The sequence below is a fragment of the Hemicordylus capensis genome, chromosome 16 (assembly GCF_027244095.1).
Source record: "Hemicordylus capensis ecotype Gifberg chromosome 16, rHemCap1.1.pri, whole genome shotgun sequence".
Classification (NCBI taxonomy): domain Eukaryota; kingdom Metazoa; phylum Chordata; class Lepidosauria; order Squamata; family Cordylidae; genus Hemicordylus; species Hemicordylus capensis.
The window spans coordinates 13,780,250-13,800,211 of NC_069672.1; the positions used below are offsets into that span (position 1 = coordinate 13,780,250).

Here is a 19,962-nt window from a genome sequence, read left to right on the forward strand (position 1 = left end):
TTGCTATGGATCTGCAAGTCCCTGATTCAAAGTTAGACTGTGCTGTGTATGCACAAGGCAGCCTCTCTCAGCCTTACCCCCGCCCCGGAAATCTACGGGCAACACTATTGAGCTACCTTACAGGTTGTTGATAGGATCACAATATAATGTATATTGTAGTTTTTAACCCCCTGCTAACTGAGCAAAGGGGCGCCTTTTAAAGTGTTGATTCTCTTGTACTTAGCAGGGGGAGAGCAACTGGCCCTATCCAGCCCCAGCACAGCATCCCTCCAGTGGTGGTTGCTGGTATCTGCCTTGTGTTTCTTTTTAGTTTGGGAGCCCTTTGAGGATGGGGGGAGTCTTATTTATGTATTATCTATTTTTCTGTGTAAACCGCTTTGAGAACTTTGGTTGAAGAGCAGTATATAAATATTCATATTAGTATATGAAGCATTTGGAACATTGGAAAGCACTATATAAATGCTGTGCACTGGGACTATTATATTACTGTTTTAATCTCCTCGGGGATTTAATTTGAACTTGGAACATGCAAAGTGTGTGTGGATGTGTGTGTACACACACACAAACATACACCACCCCCAGCTCAAAACACTTGGTTTATTGAACTAAATACCCAATGCCAAGTCCAAGGCAAAAATTAAAGGGCAGCTCAAATACTGGATGATTAGCAACGTTCCTTATCTAGCTCAGTCTAGTCTACACAGACTGGCAAAGGCTTCTCCAAGGTTACAGGCAGGTGCTCCCAGATCAGCCTCAGGGGAAGATCTTACAGTGCTCATACATGCAGTCTCCCACTCAAATGCAAAGCAGGGCAGACCCTGCTTAGCAAAGGGACCATTCATGCTTGCTACTACGAGGCCAGATCGCCAGATCGCCTCCTCTCTCTCTCTCTCTCTCGACCACATGGAAAAGAAACACACACACAGTTCTGAGGACCAAAAGAGTGATCATTTTATTTTTATTCAAAAACAAAAAATAGAGCAGCAGCAATACAAGATGCCTCAAAATTAGTCTCCTCCTTGCTCTAAAAATAAAATTTAAAAAACAAACACATCGTTTATAATATGACAAACATAACTAGAAACATCCAGCTTTTTCACAGTGTTCCTTCCACAGTTCCATGGTAAGGTATAGTCTAGGCCTTTCTTACGTTCCGTTTGTACAGCAGACCTCAGAAGTTAAGTCCAGGCCTCTTTTTCTCCCTTCCTCTATGCTGTGGCGAGGCTTTGAAGTGAGTGTGCTTTCAAACCAAATGTGTTCCCTGTGCAAGTCCCCACGCAAGGGCTATACCACCTCTGAATCATTATCCAGCTCTGAATCAGGCTCCCGGTTAGGTCATCATCAAGCACAGAGCAGCAGATTTTACTGGAGGATTCCCTGAATAGAACAATCCTAGGCACAAAACTGACTACTCTTTTAAAAGAAAAGAGAAAAACCCACTCTCTTCAGGATTACTAATATTTCCGCCTTCCCACCCAATATAAGAATTAAAAAATATATTAAGAATGCCCCAATTCCAAGTAACTACAAAGCCTCTTAAGAGAAGAACATTTGAAATCAGAAGCTGGAACACGTCTGCATAACATCTTCCAAGAAGCCCTGAGAAATGAAAAGCAAGCTGGAGTCCAGTGAGCAATATAATATGTCCATCACAATGCCACTATTACTGCTTTCCCATGACGATTCCAAACAGTTGCTAGTTTCCCCAAGTAGCTAACTCCGCAGGTACTTCATAGCACATTGCTTGCCTGCCCAAAAATAAAACAGAGAGAGCCAGTGAGATGATACATTTTCATGTTCGGAATAATAGACGTGTGAGCTTTTGCGTTAACACAAAGCCCTTCTTCAGGCACAGAGTCAGGTGCACAGATATAACTATATACTCTGCCATACCCACTCACTGATAAGGCTATCAAAATTGTTAGGGAACTTTCATACTACTGGATGTTTGAGAACATTCCATTGCATTGCAGTAGTTCAGCCAATGGCAGAGTGCGAAATAAACTCTGCCCTGCCACTGGCCGAACTGCTCTGAAGCTACAGAACGTTCACAAACATTATAACCAACATGGATGGGGAAACGGGGAGAGAATCTGCTATGGGATGCTGAAAAACCAGGGAGGGACCTCTAACCACACATAGCGCACCTACAGTGGCAGAGAGAAGATGGAATTGGGGAAGCAGTGGGGATTGCAGGTTAGTTAGAGAACCAAGAGGGCATTTCATGTATGCAACTCTGTAATTGTGTGTGTACTTTATAATTTAATAAAAAGGAACCACAAAGGGACAGGAAGGGCAAGATAATCTGGTGACGGAGGAGGAGAGAGAAAGGCGCTTGATTCAATGTATCAGCTGCAAAATAACCGTCCGAGTCTTTGTATGAAGTTATCTAAATTTTTAAAACAGGCAGCCAAGAACACTCACAGTTACAATCCAGGCTGAGTAAGGCCATGTCCTTTGCTAAGGTGCCGATGCTTTGGAACTCAGGTGCTTGAGAATTCAGCCCTTGCTCGCTCACTTTCCTGCCAGTCCTTGCTGGGAGAAGCCTGATCCTGGAAGAGGGTTTCTGGGCTTGACACAGAATGACCCCTGCTATCGTACGACCAGCAGCACAGGCAAGAAAGAAGCTTGTTCCGAACCACCCGCGTGCAAAGCACAAACATAATGCAGTTGGCTCCTCCTTGGAATGTGTTCCCAATGCCCTGAAAGAGAGAGGCAGGCAGTTCTTGAAAAGCTCGTTTTTCCATCCCAGGAATCTCTTTCTTTAAAAAAATAAATAAAAATAAAGTCTACCTAGTTGCAGTGAAGGCTGTCTCTACAGAGAAAGGCCTGGGCAACCGCCTCTCTCCTTGGTGTGCTAGCTTTCTCCTTGCAGGGTGTTTTAGACATGGAGGAAGGTTGACCGTTTCCTCCTCCACCTACACACTTAACAGCACAGTGCAGTTTTAGCACCACAGGATTCTACCTCTTCATACTGCTGAGTGTGTAGACCAGGGCTCTGAAAATCCTTCTACAGTGTGCGGTACAGAAGTGCACTTAAGGTAATGTTGGAGCCTAGACCTAAAGGCCTGTGGAGGCCCCGCCCCCTAGTGGAGCCCCCCACCCCATGCAAGTTAAGCATCACCCCCCTACACACACCATGGCAAACACAGTATTTTTAACACGTGGGTTCTTGAGGGCACAGACAGCAACTGAACTCACAAGAATGTAAGAATATAAAACAGGTCTATTTATGCAACTATGCAGGAGCAGAAGCATTTCAACACGCAACTTAACATACTCCCATCTCACATATTTCTTTCCCCACTCCCTGCTGTGTCTCTAAAACACTTGGCATAGGTCATAATCACACTTGGCCGCCTGGAGCAGTGCGGGCCAGCTGTGACCACACCACCCCGGACGGACTAAAGAGGATTTGGGGGGCCCCCAGGGGGTGTGGAGGCCCTGGACTTTGGCCCCGAAGTCCAGGGGTAAGACCGCCACTGAAGATACATTTAAAAAGGAGGTTTGCTAGCTTTCAGATCTGTTTGATCTCCAGTTCGTCAGGTAAAGCTTTAGTTGATTAACTGATGGACGGCCACTTTGAGCCAGCAAAGCCAACTCTTTAAACTGGCCAAGGGGGCGGGCCATGGCTCGGGGGGTAGAGCACCTCCTCTGGCATCTCTCACTCTCACTACTATGACGACGACGACGACAAGGCAGATTTATATACCCCTTTGCCACAAGCAGGCTTACGCTCTAAAAAGAACCCCGAGGTAGAAACCAGTGGGAAAGGACAGCTGCTCTCCGCTGCTCAAGAGAAGAGAACCCATCACTTTGCTCAGTCCCTTGCTCAGCCTCGCTAAAAGGCTCCCCAGTCCGAGGAGGCAATGCTGAGCAATGGGATAAAACGTCACTGCCCATTCTCCTCCATCAACATCTTCTCCTGCCATCCTCGTCGGAGGCCTTTTGGGGGCCCCACAGAGGGAAGGACCAGCTTCCCAGGCCCTGCCTCCGACCCTCCGAAGACCAGCCTTAGGACTTCAGGACTCACGTGTAGGACCACCAGCACGGGATTCCGCACAGCAGGGGAGCTGCAGAGAGTCAGCACAAACCGGACCGTGCTCCAGATGCGGAGGAAGATGAATATCACTGGAATCAGGGTCAGTTTCTTGTCCGCTACAGAAGTCCTTGGGGAGGAAGACGGGGCACTCGACAGGATGGGGCGGTACTCCGAGAGTGCCGCGTGCTGCAGGAAAAGAAAGGGAAACTCTGTGAGGAGTGAGGGGAGAGCGAGGCCTATAGGATGGGAAAGGCGAGAGAGCTTTAGTATCAACACAGACGAACCACCACACACCCTCGAGCAGAACTGACTCCACTTTCAAACAAGACATGTGTGCAGTCATCTCACTCACTAGCCCTGGAGGTAAAGAGCAGGGGCAGACGGGCCCCGATCCGGATCTAGACATGGCTCTTCGGCAGGAACGCCTTCATGATCTCAGTTACCTGTACAATGAACTTGCAAGGTGGGTCATCATTATTCCCGCCACGCTGCAGGTGGAGGAGGGAGGGGCTAAGGCCCGGAGCGTGGCTTGCCGAAGGACAAATTATTTATTGAGCGTGTGGCTAAGATGAAACCTGGGCCAGTGTGTTTCCCAGAGCAGAAAACACGCCTGATTGTAGACGAGAAAATCTCCTTACTCCAGCTGCACGAATCAGTTCTGACAAGAGTTTTGTTAGGAACGTGAATAGTAAAGACAGCCTGACCCAAGTATAAAAAGCCAAGGCGAGGAGACTGGCTTGGAATAGATGTGATGAAGCCAGGCCTGGAGCTGGGGATGGATCACGTTTCCATGCCGTCATGCCAACAGCTGCGCCCATGCACAAATCCTGCCTCGTTTATAGTCGAGCCACTTGGGCCACGTCCAGGCCCCAGACGTCGGCCTCTGAATGGGCAGAGGGACACGGTGTGAAAGGACCTAGAACTTTCCATTATTTCCTGTGTGCACTCTCTAACCAGAGACAGTCAAACCCCTGACAGGAATAAACATCCACTGGAAAGTGAGCCTACATGGACTCTTCCTTAAGTTCATTCCAGTTCCCAAACCCGAGGGGATTCCTTCCACCTCACCCCAGATTTAGAGGGGAGCGCATGGAAAGGAAAAGCAGAGACAGCAATGTTGGCAGAAGGTGGGGGGAGACAGGATTTGCACACAAAAGCCACTCTCTTTCAGCCCAGCTTCACCATCTGAAAAATGGGAGGAGGGCTGGTCTTGTGACAGCATGCCTGAATTGCCCTCTTTGCTAAGCAGGGTCTGCTTTGGTTTGCCTTTCGATGGCATCAACAGGTGAGCGTGGTGAGATATTCCCCTGAGGGAATAGACCCGTAGCTCAGTGGAAGTGCATCTGCTTTGCATGCCGAAGGACCCAGCACCTCCGGGGGTGACCAGGGGCCATCCCATGAAACGGAGGGTTGGGAAATTTAGGAACGACAAGAGGAAGTACGTTTTTACAAAGCGCATATTTCATCTATGGAATTCTCTGCCACAGGATGTGGTGATGGCCACCAGCTTGGATGGCTTTAAAAGGGGCTTGGACAAATCCATGGAGGACAGGACTATCAATGATGACTAGTCTGGTGGCTGTGGGCCACCTCCAGCCTCAGAGGCAAGATGCCTCTGAATACCAGTTGCAGGGGAGCAACCGCAGGAGAGAGGGCATGCACATACACCCCTTGCCTGTGGGCTCCCCCGAAGCATCTGGTGGGCCACTGTGTTTGCAGCAGGAAGCTGGACTAGATAGGCCTTGGGCCTGATCCAGCAGGGCTGTTCTTATGTTCTTAACATCTCCAGGTAAGGCTTAGAGAGACTCCTGCCTGAAACCTTGGAGAGCTGCTGCCAGTCAGTGTAGATAATACTGAGCTAGATGGACCAAGGGTCTGACTCGGGGTAAGGCAACCTCCTTTGTTCCTAAATAGTGACCTAAGGAAAATGTCTTGGAAGTGAGGACATCCCAGCTTGCATTTAGCCCCAGGACTCAGAAAACGAGAGAGGTCACTACAACCATGCAATACAGCTGCCTGCTAAATACTGAGCCATGTTATGAAAACGGCACACAGCTTGTGGGGAAAGTGAGATATCCATTTTTAAAAACGAATAAAATGAACTATTTGTGGCTCAGAGCCTAGAAGAAGTAAGGCAGAGGGAGAGAAGATTCCTGCTCTCTTTATAATTCACAAACATTTGTCTCCCTATTTATTGGCCTGGAAGATTTAGACTTGCCGAAGGAGACGAAGCAAGAGGTGTGAATGAACACTCTCTTGTCTGGACAAGGGAAGCAACCCCAAGTACTAACCGCTCGATTTATGTGCTTCTTTATGAGGATGTAGAAGATGGGCAATGTCACGTAGGCCAGGATCTCCCACACCTTCCCCGCAAGAAGCATCCAAAGGACCCGGTCCTCCACGTTGAGGTTAATCCAGCACCAGCCGACGGAGACATCAGAGGCATCGTAGCCGATCTTCTTCATGGCAACGGCTGCCGCCGTGATGCCGAGTGGAATCCCCCAGCTGAGAACAGAGAGAGGAGGAGGCGTTGCTGGACTGGCGAAAAGCCATGAGGAACATCACGGACAGGTATATACACATACCCAAAAAGCACTCCGCAGACAGCTCCATCCCTGCACCCAGTAAGAACGTCAAGGGAAAGAGACCATCTGGGCAGCCTTTCCTTGATAAAGGAAGGGGTTAGGCAAGGGGCCCCAGCTGCAATCTTGGGATCTCAGAGAGCAAGGCTAAAAGAACCTGCTACATTGCTTTTCAACAAAAGGTTCTCAAAGTGGCTTACATAGGTCTCCTGCTAACTGAGCAAAGAGGCACCTTTTAAAAGTGGCAGTTCTCTTTCTTGAGCAGCGAGGGGGAGCAACTGGCCCTATCCATCCCCAGCACAGCATCTCTCCAGTGGCTGTTGCTGGTGTCTATCTTAGGTTTCTTTTTCAGATTGCGAGCCCTTTGGGGACAAGGAGCCATCTTTATTTATGTATTTATATCTATGTCAACCACTTTGGGAACTTCTGTTGAAAAGCGCTATATAAATATTGGTCGCATTCATATCCCACAGAAAAAAAAATATTCTTTCTTACAATTTAAGAGAATGAAACATTTCTTATAATTTAAGATAATTGGTTATCTTAATGTAGTACAACAAATTAATAAGATGGACTGTGTTGGACTTCCGGGCCCCATATGTTCAGTCCAGCACTGGGCTCTTGACCAGCTTGCCTTCGGACTTCACTGACTGCAAGCCCAGACCTCCAATTGCATGCAAAAGGGAACAGGAAGCCAGTGCAGGCGGCGGAAAGGAAGGCCCCCCTCTGGGCACGGTATCTGCCTCTTCGGCAGTGGCCTGGGCCGTGGCACTCCAGACTTCCGGCTTCCCACTTCCTCATCACCCTGCTTATTTTCAGAACTAGGTAAGCGTCTATTTGAAGACAAGCTTCTTCTGCAGAGCTACAACCCCAGCGGGAGGCAGACACGGACAGCTGGAGGATCAAGGGACCCACCAGACGCAAAGGCACGATATCACCAAACCCAAGCTGCATTTAATCCCGTTTCAAGCGGGATGGATGGGGTGTGGTTTGGGGAGCCAACACAAACGGTCTGGGAGCCTTGCTGGAGACAAGCCCATGCAAATCTGTTCAGCTCTGCTCGACGGGAGACCCCCGTGGAAAAGCAGGATACATCAGAACAAAAGCCAGTTTTTAGCTGCCTTCAAAAGTTGTGGCCACTGTATTTTTTGGAGAAGTTGCTGAGAATTCTGTGAGGAAGTCCTAACCGCAGCTCTGCATCCCCATCTGGGGGTCATGTCGATTACACAGGTAGCAAAACTGGTTGGAATCTATCAAGTGAGAAGGCCCCAATCCCAAACAACCAAACATGGGTTAACCAGCGACTAGACCAGGGCTGCACAACTTCGACCCTTCGCCTGGGCTTGGACTACAACTCCCATCTTCCCCAGCCACCGTGGCTAGTAGTCGGAGATTATGGGAGTTGTAGTCTGCGGGGGGGGGCGAAGTTATGCAGCCCTGTCCTAGACAGAGGAAGTTGCTGTATACAGAGTCAGGTCATTGGTCCACCCAGTTCACAACGGTCTCCTCTGACTGGCAACAACTCTCCAGCGGACCTCAGCCAGTGGACACTCAGTGTCTTGACTGGAGACCAAACCTTGGGGCCATCTGCAGGCAGAGCGACGGCATCTCCCACAGACCTGCTAGCTAAACGGCTCCGGCCACTCCATCTTCTGGGATGCTCAAAGGCCTCTATTCATAGCACTCAGCTGCCCAAAACCGTTGGTGGTGGTGGTTGTTGTTAAGATTCCCCACCTCCCCGCCCCCCGGCCGAACAGAGCTATAAATACGCACTGGTCACAAGCACAGAGGCTGACCGCTTGCTTAATGCCGCTCTGCGGGTGACCGGTCATATAATCTTTCCTTCCAATCGCCCTGTCTCTGCGCTCTCGAGCTGTACCGTCAATGGCCAAGCTCTCTAATGTTGGCGATTTGCCGCCGCCGGAACACACTGCTGGGACTGATCACCCCATGCAGAAGCAAGGCAGCTGCAGCCATGCCTGTTTCCCTGTTTTTTAAGCTTTAAGCTCCTTCCTGCCTTGCCCCAAGAGTGGGTCATGATCAGTGCACTGTGCATTCCAGGACACAAACGTGGAACTTGGGCCCAGCCGCAGACTGGATTACTCAGTGCCGAGAAAGGTACTCTGCTTATGCTCAGAGTCACGCCTTCCTTCCCATGTCCCAGGGAGGCTGAGCCCCAGCATTCAGTAAACTAGGTTCCAGGGTCAAATGTCAGCAGGTACTAGATCAGCCTACGCTGTGCGGGCACGCCTGACAAGAAACAAACCTGTCGCCCAGTGTTTGCACAGGTATGGTAGTACAAACAGCCTGATGTTTGCATTTCCATTTAGCAGGATGTGCAAAGGCCTTCTGAGCACACTCATAACAAAAGGCTCCGTTCCGAAGTGCTGCTTACAACATGCTGGCAGCTATTAACAGTTCATAAAATGCCTTTTTTAAAAAACCAAAAAAAACCCTGCATCATGTAATATGCAGCCTCCCACTTCGTGTTTGGCAGCTGACAAAACATTTACTAATCTGAACAGCTAAGAATGCTAACAAATATGACTTTCTCTTTAAAAAAACGTCAGTTTCACTGTTTGTCAAACAAAAAAGTTTCTTCCTGGCATATCTAGGAATAAACATCCTCTGTGTTTTGTAATTACAATCACAAGCAAAGATTCTTAAAGGTACAGAGAGTAAAGGCAAAATGTGCCATCAAGTCGCTTTCGACTCCTGGCGGGTGGTTGTCTTTGGTCGAAGAACACAGAAGTGGCAATATTTTCCTCTCGGATCTATGCAGGCGACACATTCCACGGCTGGGAGCAAGTCTGGGCTCTGTTTCTTGGTCACACTACAGCACAACAAAAAGACAGAAACCCTGTGTGTGCGTGCGCACACAAAGTCTGACTGAACACAGTTCAGTGCGGTGGGTTCTCCTTCAGCCTACCCTGGTGGGCAACACAGCTGTAAGGATAAGAAGTAGGCCTTTCATCCACTCAAACAAATCTTAGTTGATTAATCAAATTCGTTTTAATCAACCCATATCCTAAAGTGTCTCAATTCATCTACGGACATTCCTTTTGGGTTGGTTAAAAAGGATTTTAAATAGTCCCCCGATTAATTGGTTAAAAGTTGTTGCCCTAATAAAATGGCAAAAAAGGTGTCATTTTGTCTGATGAAGAGTGCAGCTGGGGGCAGGGAACAAGGAAAATCAACAAGCCCGACAGAAATCTAGATCAACTTCTGCCTTGCCTGGCTAGGAGGAAAAGAAACCCAAACCCACCTGAAACCCGGAGCACGAAGCCAGTTCCCCATTCAAAAGCCACTCCCGAACTTGGTTCTCATTATATTGTGGCCAAGTTCTGAAGGCAGGTGCCGGGGGGGGGGGGGAATGAGAAGGGTGTGAACCGAGGCCTCACTGGGGCAAGTGCAAAGCCGGTTTTCCTCTGAAGCTCCAGCAAGAGGGCAGGACTGAGCACGTAAAGCTGCCACCTACAAGTCAGACTCTGGGCCTCTCCTAGCCAGGATCCACAGGAAGTGTTGATATATTGGCCCTGGGACCATAAGACGCAAGAACTTCCATCTTGCCTTTCTTCCACCACAAAATTCAAGGCAGAACGCCGGGAGTTCCCCAGCAGTCTCGGATCCAGGCCCCTCTGTGCATTCTTAAAAGCAGTCTATGTTAATACCTTCTCAGCACCTTTGTTCTCTCCCCCCCCCCCACCGTATAGGTAATACTTTTCACATTATCAATTATACTGCTGAGCTGTCATCTTAAGATACATTTTCCCATCCTAAGTTCAAAGTGGACTTTGAAACTGTTTCAAAACATAACATTTAAACGGCATCAAGTGTGTTCACTGATCCCACCGCCCGACCCCAAATCAATATTTTCCGTCCGACTACTTGAAACAGAGATATGTATACGGCTTGTGAAATTAATATGGCGGACCTGTTATATTGTAATTTGCTATATATGTATGCCAAAATCAGATCACAATCTGTTCAGGGGTGTTGAGAAAAGGTGTCATTTTCTAAAGAAAGAGCATGCCGATTTTATGCAAATGAGTACAGTGTGCATAACTTCAAATTTTTCCAATGGTCAAAATGCAAGATTTTTTTTTTTTAAGGCTAACACCAACTTCTAAATAAATTAGTTAGATGCCATAATAAGCAAGGGACCATTTACAGCTCTGCATAAATATGCATCTGTATGTTTTGTTTTTTGAACTCCAAAGCTAACCACAGCCTCACTTCCTCATCTGTAAAAAAAAAAGACACAAAAGATGATGCCATTCCAAGTTTCTTTGGAAACATTTGACAGAAAAGAGGAAAGAAAATAAAAGCGGAAGATCAAGAGAAATCAGAGCCAAGGAAACACATTAGAAAAAAAACGCTTGGTGGTTTGGGAGTGACTAAATCATCTTCTACAAAATTGGTTAGAAAAACCTGCCTGTCCCAGAGCATCAAAGGATGCCTGTGTTACTCACAGCTTGGGGGCTGCCATGTGATCACAACATGGCATAATGACAGCTTTTCTTCAAACTTGAGGTGGGGTGGAGCCACATTTCATGGGAAGCAAAAAGCTCCAGCAAGTGCCTGTGAAACGGATTTCTTTTGTTGAGCTTTAGCAGACATTCCCATCAGGTTACTTATTGGTCAAATTTGCATCCTTCTCTGCCCCAAGGGGATAATCTAAATTTCATCAGCAGGAGAGATAAGGGAGGGGTGGGGAGGGCAGGCACCAAGCAAGTATTTCAGGGTTTAGGGGAGGAATCGGGAGGCGGAGGGGGGTGCCATGTGCAGGGAGCGGGTTCAAGGCCTAAGGGGCAGCGACGAGGGAGAAAGGGCAAGGCAGTTCAAAGGGGCAAGAGGCTCTGAGTGAAGGGAGTCGGCTTGCAGGAGCAGGGGGGTCATAATGGGCAATCGAGGCAGCAAGACTGGATCGGGCACGGCCTTAAAAGAGTTCTAAAAGCAGGAGTTGTGTGCAGTGGAAGGAGATGGGAAGCCAGATCTATATCAGGGACCGGCAGGGACACAGGTAGGAAGCTGCCTTCTACCGAGTCAGACCCTTGGTCCATCTAGCTCATGACTGTCTACACACCGACTGGCAGCAGCTCTCCGAGGTTGCAGGCAGGCCAGAGTCCCTCTCAGCCCTTCCTGGAGATGCTGCCAAGGCGGGGCCTGAGGCCTGGACCTCCTGCATGCAGGGCAGATGCTCGGCTACCAGCCTCATTCCAGACCTGTCTCTTTCCCCCACGCCCCGCAGCTTGGGTTCTAGCTAGAGAAGGACACCCAAGCAGAGCCGGTCCAGGCAAAGCCTGCGGCGGCGGACTCCTGGTCTAGCGACAGCAGCAGCAGCAGCCAGCAGCCGGCCCCGCCCCGGCTGGCTGCCCCGAGGCGCTTACAGTCGAGACCTCGCCAGCGCCCCGCGCGCGAACCTCACCACGGACGAAGGGGGCCACGAACCTCACCACGTGGAAGGCGGCGAGGAGTCCGGTGCTGCCCGGCGCGCCGCGGACGATGGTGAGGTAGAGGTCGAGGGCGATGGCCATGGTCCAGAAGAAGGAGCTGGTGTTGGCGAAGGTGGAGAGGGCGCCCTGCGCCACGCAGTCCCACGACGAGGCCGGGAAGTCGCGCAGCGCCCCGTAGAAGTAGGAGGCGGCCGAGAGCAGGTCGGCCAGCGAGAGGTAGAGCAGCAGCTGCCGCGGCCGGGTGCGCAGCTCGGGCCAGCGGGCGTGGGTGGCCACCAGCAGGCCGGAGCCCAGGCCGGAGAGCGCGCACGAGGCCAGCACCAGCCCGCGCTCCGCCGGGGACACCTCCGTCGTCGTCGTCGTCGTCGGGGGCGCGGCGCTCAGGCCGACCAGCAGCAGCAGGGCCATGGCGGGCGGGCGAGCAGGAAGGCGAAGCGAAAGCTGCTGCTGCTGCTGGCAAGGGACGGGCGGAGGGAGGGCCGGAGGAGGAGGAGGCGGCGAGCCGGGACCAGCCCGCGCCCGGACGCAGAGGAGCGAGCAGCGCCTGGCGGCGGGGCGAAGGAAGAGCGCTCGCCACGGGGCAGAGCCGGCAGCAGGAGGGCGGAGGGGCGCTCGCTCGCAACTTGCCGGGACCCCGAGGAGGAGGAGAAGGAGGCGGCGGCTGCTCTGGCCCAGCCCGGCGCCGCCCTTCATCCTCATGTGAGCGGGCTGCTGGGGCGCCCCCCTCCTCCTCCTCCTCCTGGGCAGGGCTTTGGCTGGCCTCGGGGTGCGGGCCTGGCGCTCCGGCTGCCTCTGTGTGCTCCTCCTCCTCCCCGGCTCAGACACAGAGGAGGCGGCGGAGGCTCTTGCCGCCTGGCGGTACTTCGAGCCCAGCTTGGCCACTAGGGCAGCCCACCGTCAGAAGCAGCGGCAGCAGCGCCTCTGGGCGGCGGCTCGCTCCCTCCCTCCCGGTGCCCCCGGCTGCCCCCGACGGACTCCCTTCCCAACCAAGCAGCTGCGCCCTGACACGTCCAGGGCAGGGACCTTCCCCTCCTACTCCCCTTCCACTGTACAGCGGGGCAGTCGAGGATCTCTGCCGCCTCCCTCCAGGCTGGCGGCGGCGCCAGTCAGCCGCTCCCGCCGGCGAGGCGCCGCAGCAGGACGAGGAGCCCTCCGGCGAAGGAAGAGGCTGCTGCCTGGTGCGCCTCGGGAGGAGGAGGCCGTGGATCGGGCTCCGAGCAGCCGCCCTTCCAACTGCTGCACCCCCAGAGCAGGTGTGCAGAGACAGAGGCGGGTCCGGACCCCGGCGGAGGCGAAGGGGAAGCCTTGCGGGGCCCGAGACACTAATGCGGGGGAAGGGGGCGGGGCGGGGCTCTTTTTAGGAAGTTTTGCGGGGCGCTGATTTGGAGCGCGCAATCTCCTCTTTGGCCTCTAGATGTCAGCCTTGGTCCAGGTCAAACGCTCCGCTCACGAACGCCTTCAAGGCCCCTCCCGTATTATTCTCTGGGGTAACACAGGTCTGTGAGGTGTCGGGCTGGGCAGCTGGGATGATGCCAACTGGGCCAAGAGAGGCCCCTTTTAAAAGGGCGGCTCTGGTCCTGTGGGAGCAAGCATGACTGGTCCCCCTAGCTAAGCAGGGTCTGGCCTGGTTGCATTTGAATGGGAGACTTGATGTGTGAGCGCTGAAAATATATTCCTCTTAAGGGATGGAGCCGCTCTGGGAAAAGCATCTAAGTCACAAGTTCCCTCCTTGGCAGCATCTCCAAGAGAGGGCTGGGAGAGATTCCTGTTGCCTGCAACCTGGGAGAAGCCGCTGCCAGTCTGGGTAGACCATCCTGAGCTAGACGGACCAAGGGTCTGACTCCGTATACAGCAGCTTCCTGTGTTCCTATGACCCAGGATCGCATCCCTGCTGCTGACGGTGCTGCTGCTGGTGGTGCCTCCCTGGTGTTTCTTTCAGGGTGGCAAATCCCTATGGGACAGGCAACCATCTTTTTTAACCTGCTTTATTGATTGTGTTGTTGTTGAGATGGGGTAGATAACTATTCAAAATAAATCATTATTCCCCTATTGTAGATAGGAGGCCACAGCTGAGAAAACCCATCTAGTGCCTAAAGCCAGCTAGTGAGTTTATGATAGGATTAAGATTTGAATCATGGACTCTTGGTCACTTTGAAGAAGGGGAGATAGGGCTTATAATTTTACTACTACTACTACTAATAATAATAATAATAATAATAATTAATAATTGGGTCTTTCCTAAGAGTGGATAGCCCAAGGCCAATGTGTCTTTCAGCCAAGTTCTTTCAGGCATTCCTGATCGAATGCAAAAGAGCCTCTTTTGTTGCAGAGATATGCAAAATATGCTTATTTAAAATTCTGGGCAGCCGAGAGCTCTCAGGCATGGAACCCAAGTTCAGAGGGGGACAGTCCCAAAGGATGCAGACTCGACCACAAAAAGGACAGAAGTCACATAGAGCTCTCAGGATGAGCTCCCAAACCAGTTAACATCAAGCACAGAAGCAGGATTTCCACTGAAATTTGTTTTACTAAATACAGGGTGGTTTTTATTACGCATGTGGGTGACAGGAAACCCAGAGCTAAGATCACTAATACCTTTGTTACAGGGGTGGAGCTATAATGGAGCGGATGTGTTCAAAGAACCCAGACCCCAGCTCCTGAGGGCCCCCCCCGGCTCCCCCCTCCCTATTTTCTTCATTTTCTCCCTCACTCTGAGGGGCTGCCAGAGGGAGGGGTGAACGCGGCCCCCCTCTTCCCTCGCTAGGCCCCTGCTTTCTTACTGATAAAAAGGAGGGACTTCTAAATTCCAACTGAGCTGGTTTGGAATGCCAGTCTGAAACTCATAAAAAGTAACACTCATGAAAAAGTAGAACACAGATTTACATAGGAGAAACTGAGGCTCTCCCAGACTTTATATGCAACCAACATCTTTACTAAACATGTTGTTTAGCCCATTTATCTCCTGCCACTAAAAATAAAATTTTCACCAGGCAGCTCACCATTTAAAATCTATAAATTTAATCCTCGTAGATGTGCCTGTCCTGATGCGTGGAAAGCATCCCAGCACCCAGTGGATTGGCTGGGCAGTGGAGGCTTGCACGCGGCAGGACTCGGGAGGCCATTGAGCTGCTGCCGGAGGAGATGGCAGCAGCTGGTGGGACCGGCAGGCATCAGAGACGCCCGGGGGAAGAGTTAGGGTGAAGGGGGGGAATCAGGGAGAACTAGGGGCACAGATGCTGTGCGCCTGGTCAGCTAGTAACGAAATAATCAACAATGAAAATGATAAACCAAACAGAAAATGGTTCTGCTTTATATAGATACAGGTGGTGTATATAAGCTGTTGAAAACCCACAGAATGTGATTTTGGGTTCAGAATACAGTTTCCTGAGAAGCTACCCGGATAGCCACCGAAATGCCTAGCTTCTGAAGAAATGCTTGAAAGTATGTAAACTGAAAATATGTAAACTTGAAAGTATGAGGCAGGGCTGTGGTGCCTGACCCAGAATAAATAGTGCAAAGTGGTGCAGAAGGAATTGTGAGAAGCCACCGAGATGATGCACATTTGCTTGGTTTGCATAATATGTGCAGAATGCAGTTTTTCCTGCTGCAGAACTTCAATGTTGCTTTAAAACAGATTATACCCCAGATATATCTTATCTATCTATCTATCTATCGTATTTGTATATGACCTGATATGTAAATCTCTAGGCCGTATACAAGAATGTAGGGTGCAATGCCTTTATCCTACAGTGGATTAAAAAAGGAGGTAGACAGCTACAAGGTTGATTTTGCTGGCCAAACAGCACAATTCTATGCAGATCTACTCAGAAGTAAGTTGCTGTGTGTGTGTGTTTGTGGTACAATGATGGGAAACACAAAATGAGTTGCATGATAAAACTAAGTGAAACGTAATTCTGTTTATTTGATATACAGAATTATATCATGCATTGCTAAATAGCTGTAATAATGAATGAGTGTGGCTGATTTGTGTAAATGTGCTCACATTTAAGAGATTATATCATAAGAACAGCCCTGCTGGATCAGGCCCCAGGCCCATCTACTCCAGCATCCCATTTCACACAGTGGCCCACCAGGTGCCGCTGGAAACCCACAGGCTGGAGTTGAGGGCATGCCCCCTCTCCTGCTATTGCTCCCCTGCAACTGGTACTCAGAGGCATCATGCCTCTGAGGCTGGAGGTGGCCCACAGCCCTCCGACTAGTAGCCGCTGATAGACCTCTCCTCTAGCCAAACCCCTCTTCAAGCCATCCAGGTGGTTGGCTGTCACTGCACTTTGTGGCGGAGAACTCTGTGGCAGAGAATGTCATATACAGCACAGGTATTTATAGTAAGGAAAAAAGAGATAGTGGCCGCTTTGAGTGAATATAATCAAACGCTCCATTAATATTCACCTTCCTTAAGTACGGTTGGTCTATCCAGTTCAGTATTGTCTTCACAGACTGGCAGCAGCTTTCCAGGATTTCAGATTTGGGTCTTTCCCAGCCCTACCTGGAGAGCGGAGGCGGGGATGCTGCTGGGACCTTCTGCATGCAGAGCAGAGGTTCTGCCTCTGAGCTGTGGATGCTGAATGATGGGAAAAATCCCTGAGCAGGCTTCTCCCTAGCCTAGTTGTTACACTTGTTTTATTTATTTTTTAAGTGAACTGGTTTTCTTTTCAAAAACAACCACCACCACCTGGGACCTCAGAGCATGCCAGAAAGTCACAGGTTCAGGGAGAGACTCCTGCCTGAAGCCCTGGAGGGCCACTGCCGGTCTGTGTTTGACAAGACTGAGCCCGAGGGGCCAATGCTGTGACTCAGTAGAAGGCAACTTCAGGTATTCATGGAGGCCCTACTGAACCTACACCTTTTAGCTCTCTGGGAATGGATTTTAAATGGTTTCACAGCGATCGAGAATTAGCCTGCAGTGGCGAGAGACTCCCTTATCTTCATTAAATATGCTCAAGATATCACTAGTATTGACCTACTGTAACGATGGCTTTTAATTGGTTAATTAAGTCAATCAGTCAAGTCGGGCTTAATCGGCTACTGGAGCCTTTTATCAGGTTACAGCCGGAAGAGTAAACATGGCAGGCTTGCCCCCCAACTGCAGTGGGTAATCTGTCAAAAAGAGATTCTGGGACTTGGCAAAAGAAGGTTCTGGGGCTGGTGGCCTAGAGGCAGTCCTCTCTCCTCCAGAAGCAAGAGTAGGATTGCCAGGCACAGCAAACCTCCTGTACCTATAACAGGCAGAAATTAAAGGGGTGGAACTTTTCCTGGGAGAGAAACTTTCCTGGGAATGGTTGTGAACTGCCTAGAGCCTTGTGAGACAGGCGATAGATAAATTAATTAAATAATGACAGCATACAGATAAGTGAAGGGAAGCATGTCAGGCCTGGGCTCTGTGCCAAGGGGCCAAGGCAAAAGAGAAGCTAGCCACCCAGTTTCCCTGTCCACAGCTCACAGTCCCTCCTGTTCCTCGGCCCCTGTGTGGGGTGGCCAATGTTGGTTTTCTGACGGGGCTCCTGTACCTCTAAGAAGCGGAAACATAGCAGCAGATTTTTTTCCTGGCCTGGAAACAAACACGAAGTCATATGCCAGAGGGCAGCCTGTCTCCACATACCGGGCCTCTCCGTGATTTGGGGTGCTTCCTGGAGCTCATCGCCAGACCCTCCACTCCTGCTGGTTTCCAAGAAGCTGTCCAGGTGCGGGATGGCCGGAGCTCCGTCCCGTTCCCAGAAACCACTGGCGTGGCGACGGCAAGGGAACTCCCGATGGGCTCGATAACGTGCAGCACTTCTGGGGCAGTATTCTTGCTGATTGCTTCCTTGATCGTTCCACACAACAACCAGCTAAGACACTGCCAGAGAAACACTCACAGACAGCTCCACACTGCTGACTCACAAAGAAGAACCTTTCCCCCAGCTTGTCTTCTCTCAAGTCCTGGGAACAAAAAAACAGGCATAGCACCACAAATTTAACACACACACACACAAACACACAGGGCTGGTTCTGGTAGGACCTTTGTCACTTGCGTTTTTGTACATCCATGGGCAAGGGGTCCGTTCGGGCAGGTTTAACCCCTCCCCGCAAATCAACCCTGGGGACCATAGTATGAGGAGGGGGTTGCTAGGGATCTCTCAGCATCCTCACTGCACTACAGTTCCCAGGATTCTTAGAGAAATGTTATGACAGTGTCCAGCTTCAGCCAGGATCAGGCTCTAGGTAGGTCTGAGTTTCAGGGCAAGGAAGTTAGTTGTCCATGCAAGGCTGAAGCAGGCTTGAGGTCCAAAACAGGCAGAGCCCCAAAAAGGTTTCACTTCAGATACGGCCTCACTCGGAGGAAAAGGGCACACTTTCTCGGACTTGAAGATGACGACGTCTTGGGGAAGTGCCCAACCTTGCCTTCTACTGATGCGGGCCATATTGGCACTTGTGGGATCCATCGCCATGCCGTGAGTGTCTGTTCTTCCTGGCTGCACCCTGCTGCTCCTCCCCTCAGCAACCCAGTGGGATTATGGCGGGTGAAACAAGGGCACTCCGTGACTCATCACAAGCCCATAGAAATTTGTCTTGAGTCATGCAAGCTAGCTACTACATGGCTGTGGAAAGGGGAACTCTGCCGAAGCAGACAGAGAAGTGAAAGGAGGACGCCATTTAGGGCATGAGAGAGAAAGGAAGGCCAGCTTGGTGAAGGAGACCTGGAAACTGGAAGCTCCTCCCATCCTGGGACAACTTCCCAGTGTCACACTGCACAAATGCAATGTGTTGTTACCAGATGCAGAATTCGAGGCTTGAGGGAAGGGAGAAATAATCTCACCTTCAGTTTTGTAAAAAAAAATACACACCAAGTTACTCGTCCTTAAATTGGGGTGGGGGTGGGGACAAATAGGCTTCAGAGCAGTGTGGGGGACCACTGGTGACATCTCAGCATCCAGAATGAGGCAAAAAAGGCATTTCTGTGATAGGAGGGTGGGCTTTCGATACGCTGCATATCTCTCTGACCTCCTTGTGACCAGAAGAATTAGAATAAATTATATAAGATCAGGAAATGGTTGCAAGGTTTGGCCAGTTTGAATAAATTATACGAGTTGTGGAAATCGGCTTCTCTTGAATTATAATAGTTAAGACTCATATAGTATGAGTTTCATGTACTTTAGCTTGTAGCAATCCTTACAACTGTTTAAGATAGGTCAGTATGACCATCCCCATATTACAGATGGAACATCAGAGGTTGACTTGCCTAAGGCCACCTGGAGAGCTGGTGGCAGAGGCGGGATTCTAATCACGGACTTGACCATCTCTCACTCTTGTTGCCTCTACCCAATACAAGCTCTTAGAACTGGGGTATATCTAGCTGCATAATTTTATTACAATTATTGTATCACTTTTAAAAAAATGTTTTTACTGTACACTACCTGGGTACATTTGTAGAAAGGGGGTTTATACATTTATAATAAATCTAAAATAACAATGTGTATTATTATTTAGATTTAAAGCAGATAGAGGAGAGATTTATGTCACTGAGCGAATGTGCAGAACCAACTGCTTCATTTTAATTGTAAAATCTACACCTCTTGAGAAGGAGTAAGACAATCTAATGGACTCATATTTAGGAATAAGTCCATGCAATTCAGAGGGACTTGCTTCTGAGTAAATATGAATAAGATTGTGCTGACGTCCAGGCTAATGTAGTGAATAGCACTACTCAAAGAGTAGTCGACAGAAGCAATTTCTTAATTTCAATAGGACTACTCAGAACCAACTTGGTCTGGTTGTCAGTCACAATATTTTTTTCGACAATCTACCTAATCCCTAGAATTGAAGTCACTCCGATGTGTCTTTAGGAGAAAAGAAAAGAGAAAGAAAGAAAAAGAATTACCTG

The 19,962-nt window shown here is 49.9% G+C and overlaps 1 protein-coding gene and 1 long non-coding RNA gene across 2 annotated transcripts; one reads left to right on the top strand and one right to left on the bottom strand.

The window, feature by feature from the left end:
* Nucleotides 1-926: 926 nt before the first annotated feature.
* GPR157 (G protein-coupled receptor 157) lies at nt 927-13,389 on the bottom strand. The gene is made up of 5 exons (XM_053281096.1): nt 12,076-13,389; nt 6,334-6,547; nt 4,034-4,228; nt 2,425-2,702; nt 927-1,748 (listed from the first exon to the last, which is right to left on the bottom strand). Exons 1-4 carry the CDS (start codon nt 12,777-12,779, stop codon nt 2,484-2,486), a joined length of 1,332 nt encoding a protein of 443 aa, XP_053137071.1. The 5' UTR covers nt 12,780-13,389; the 3' UTR covers nt 927-1,748; nt 2,425-2,483.
* On the top strand, nt 6,475-9,330 carry LOC128338519 (uncharacterized). Its single transcript, XR_008312648.1, has 2 exons — nt 6,475-6,613; nt 7,444-9,330. It is a non-coding gene; the product is annotated as an uncharacterized LOC128338519 (long non-coding RNA).
* Nucleotides 13,390-19,962: the final 6,573 nt, after the last annotated feature.

Bases quoted from the DNA above. Each gene is read 5' to 3' on its own strand.
- GPR157 (XM_053281096.1), bottom strand. From the start codon at position 12,779: ATGAGGATGAAGGGCGGCGCCGGGCTGGGCCAGAGCAGCCGCCGCCTC. The intron at 6,548-12,075 runs GTTCGTGGCCCC...CTCTGTTCTCAG, and splicing joins GCCGCCTTCCACGTGGTGAG to CTGGGGGATTCCACTCGGCA. The intron at 2,703-4,033 runs GTGAGTCCTGAA...TCTCTCTTTCAG, and splicing joins CCGTGCTGGTGGTCCTACAC to GGCATTGGGAACACATTCCA.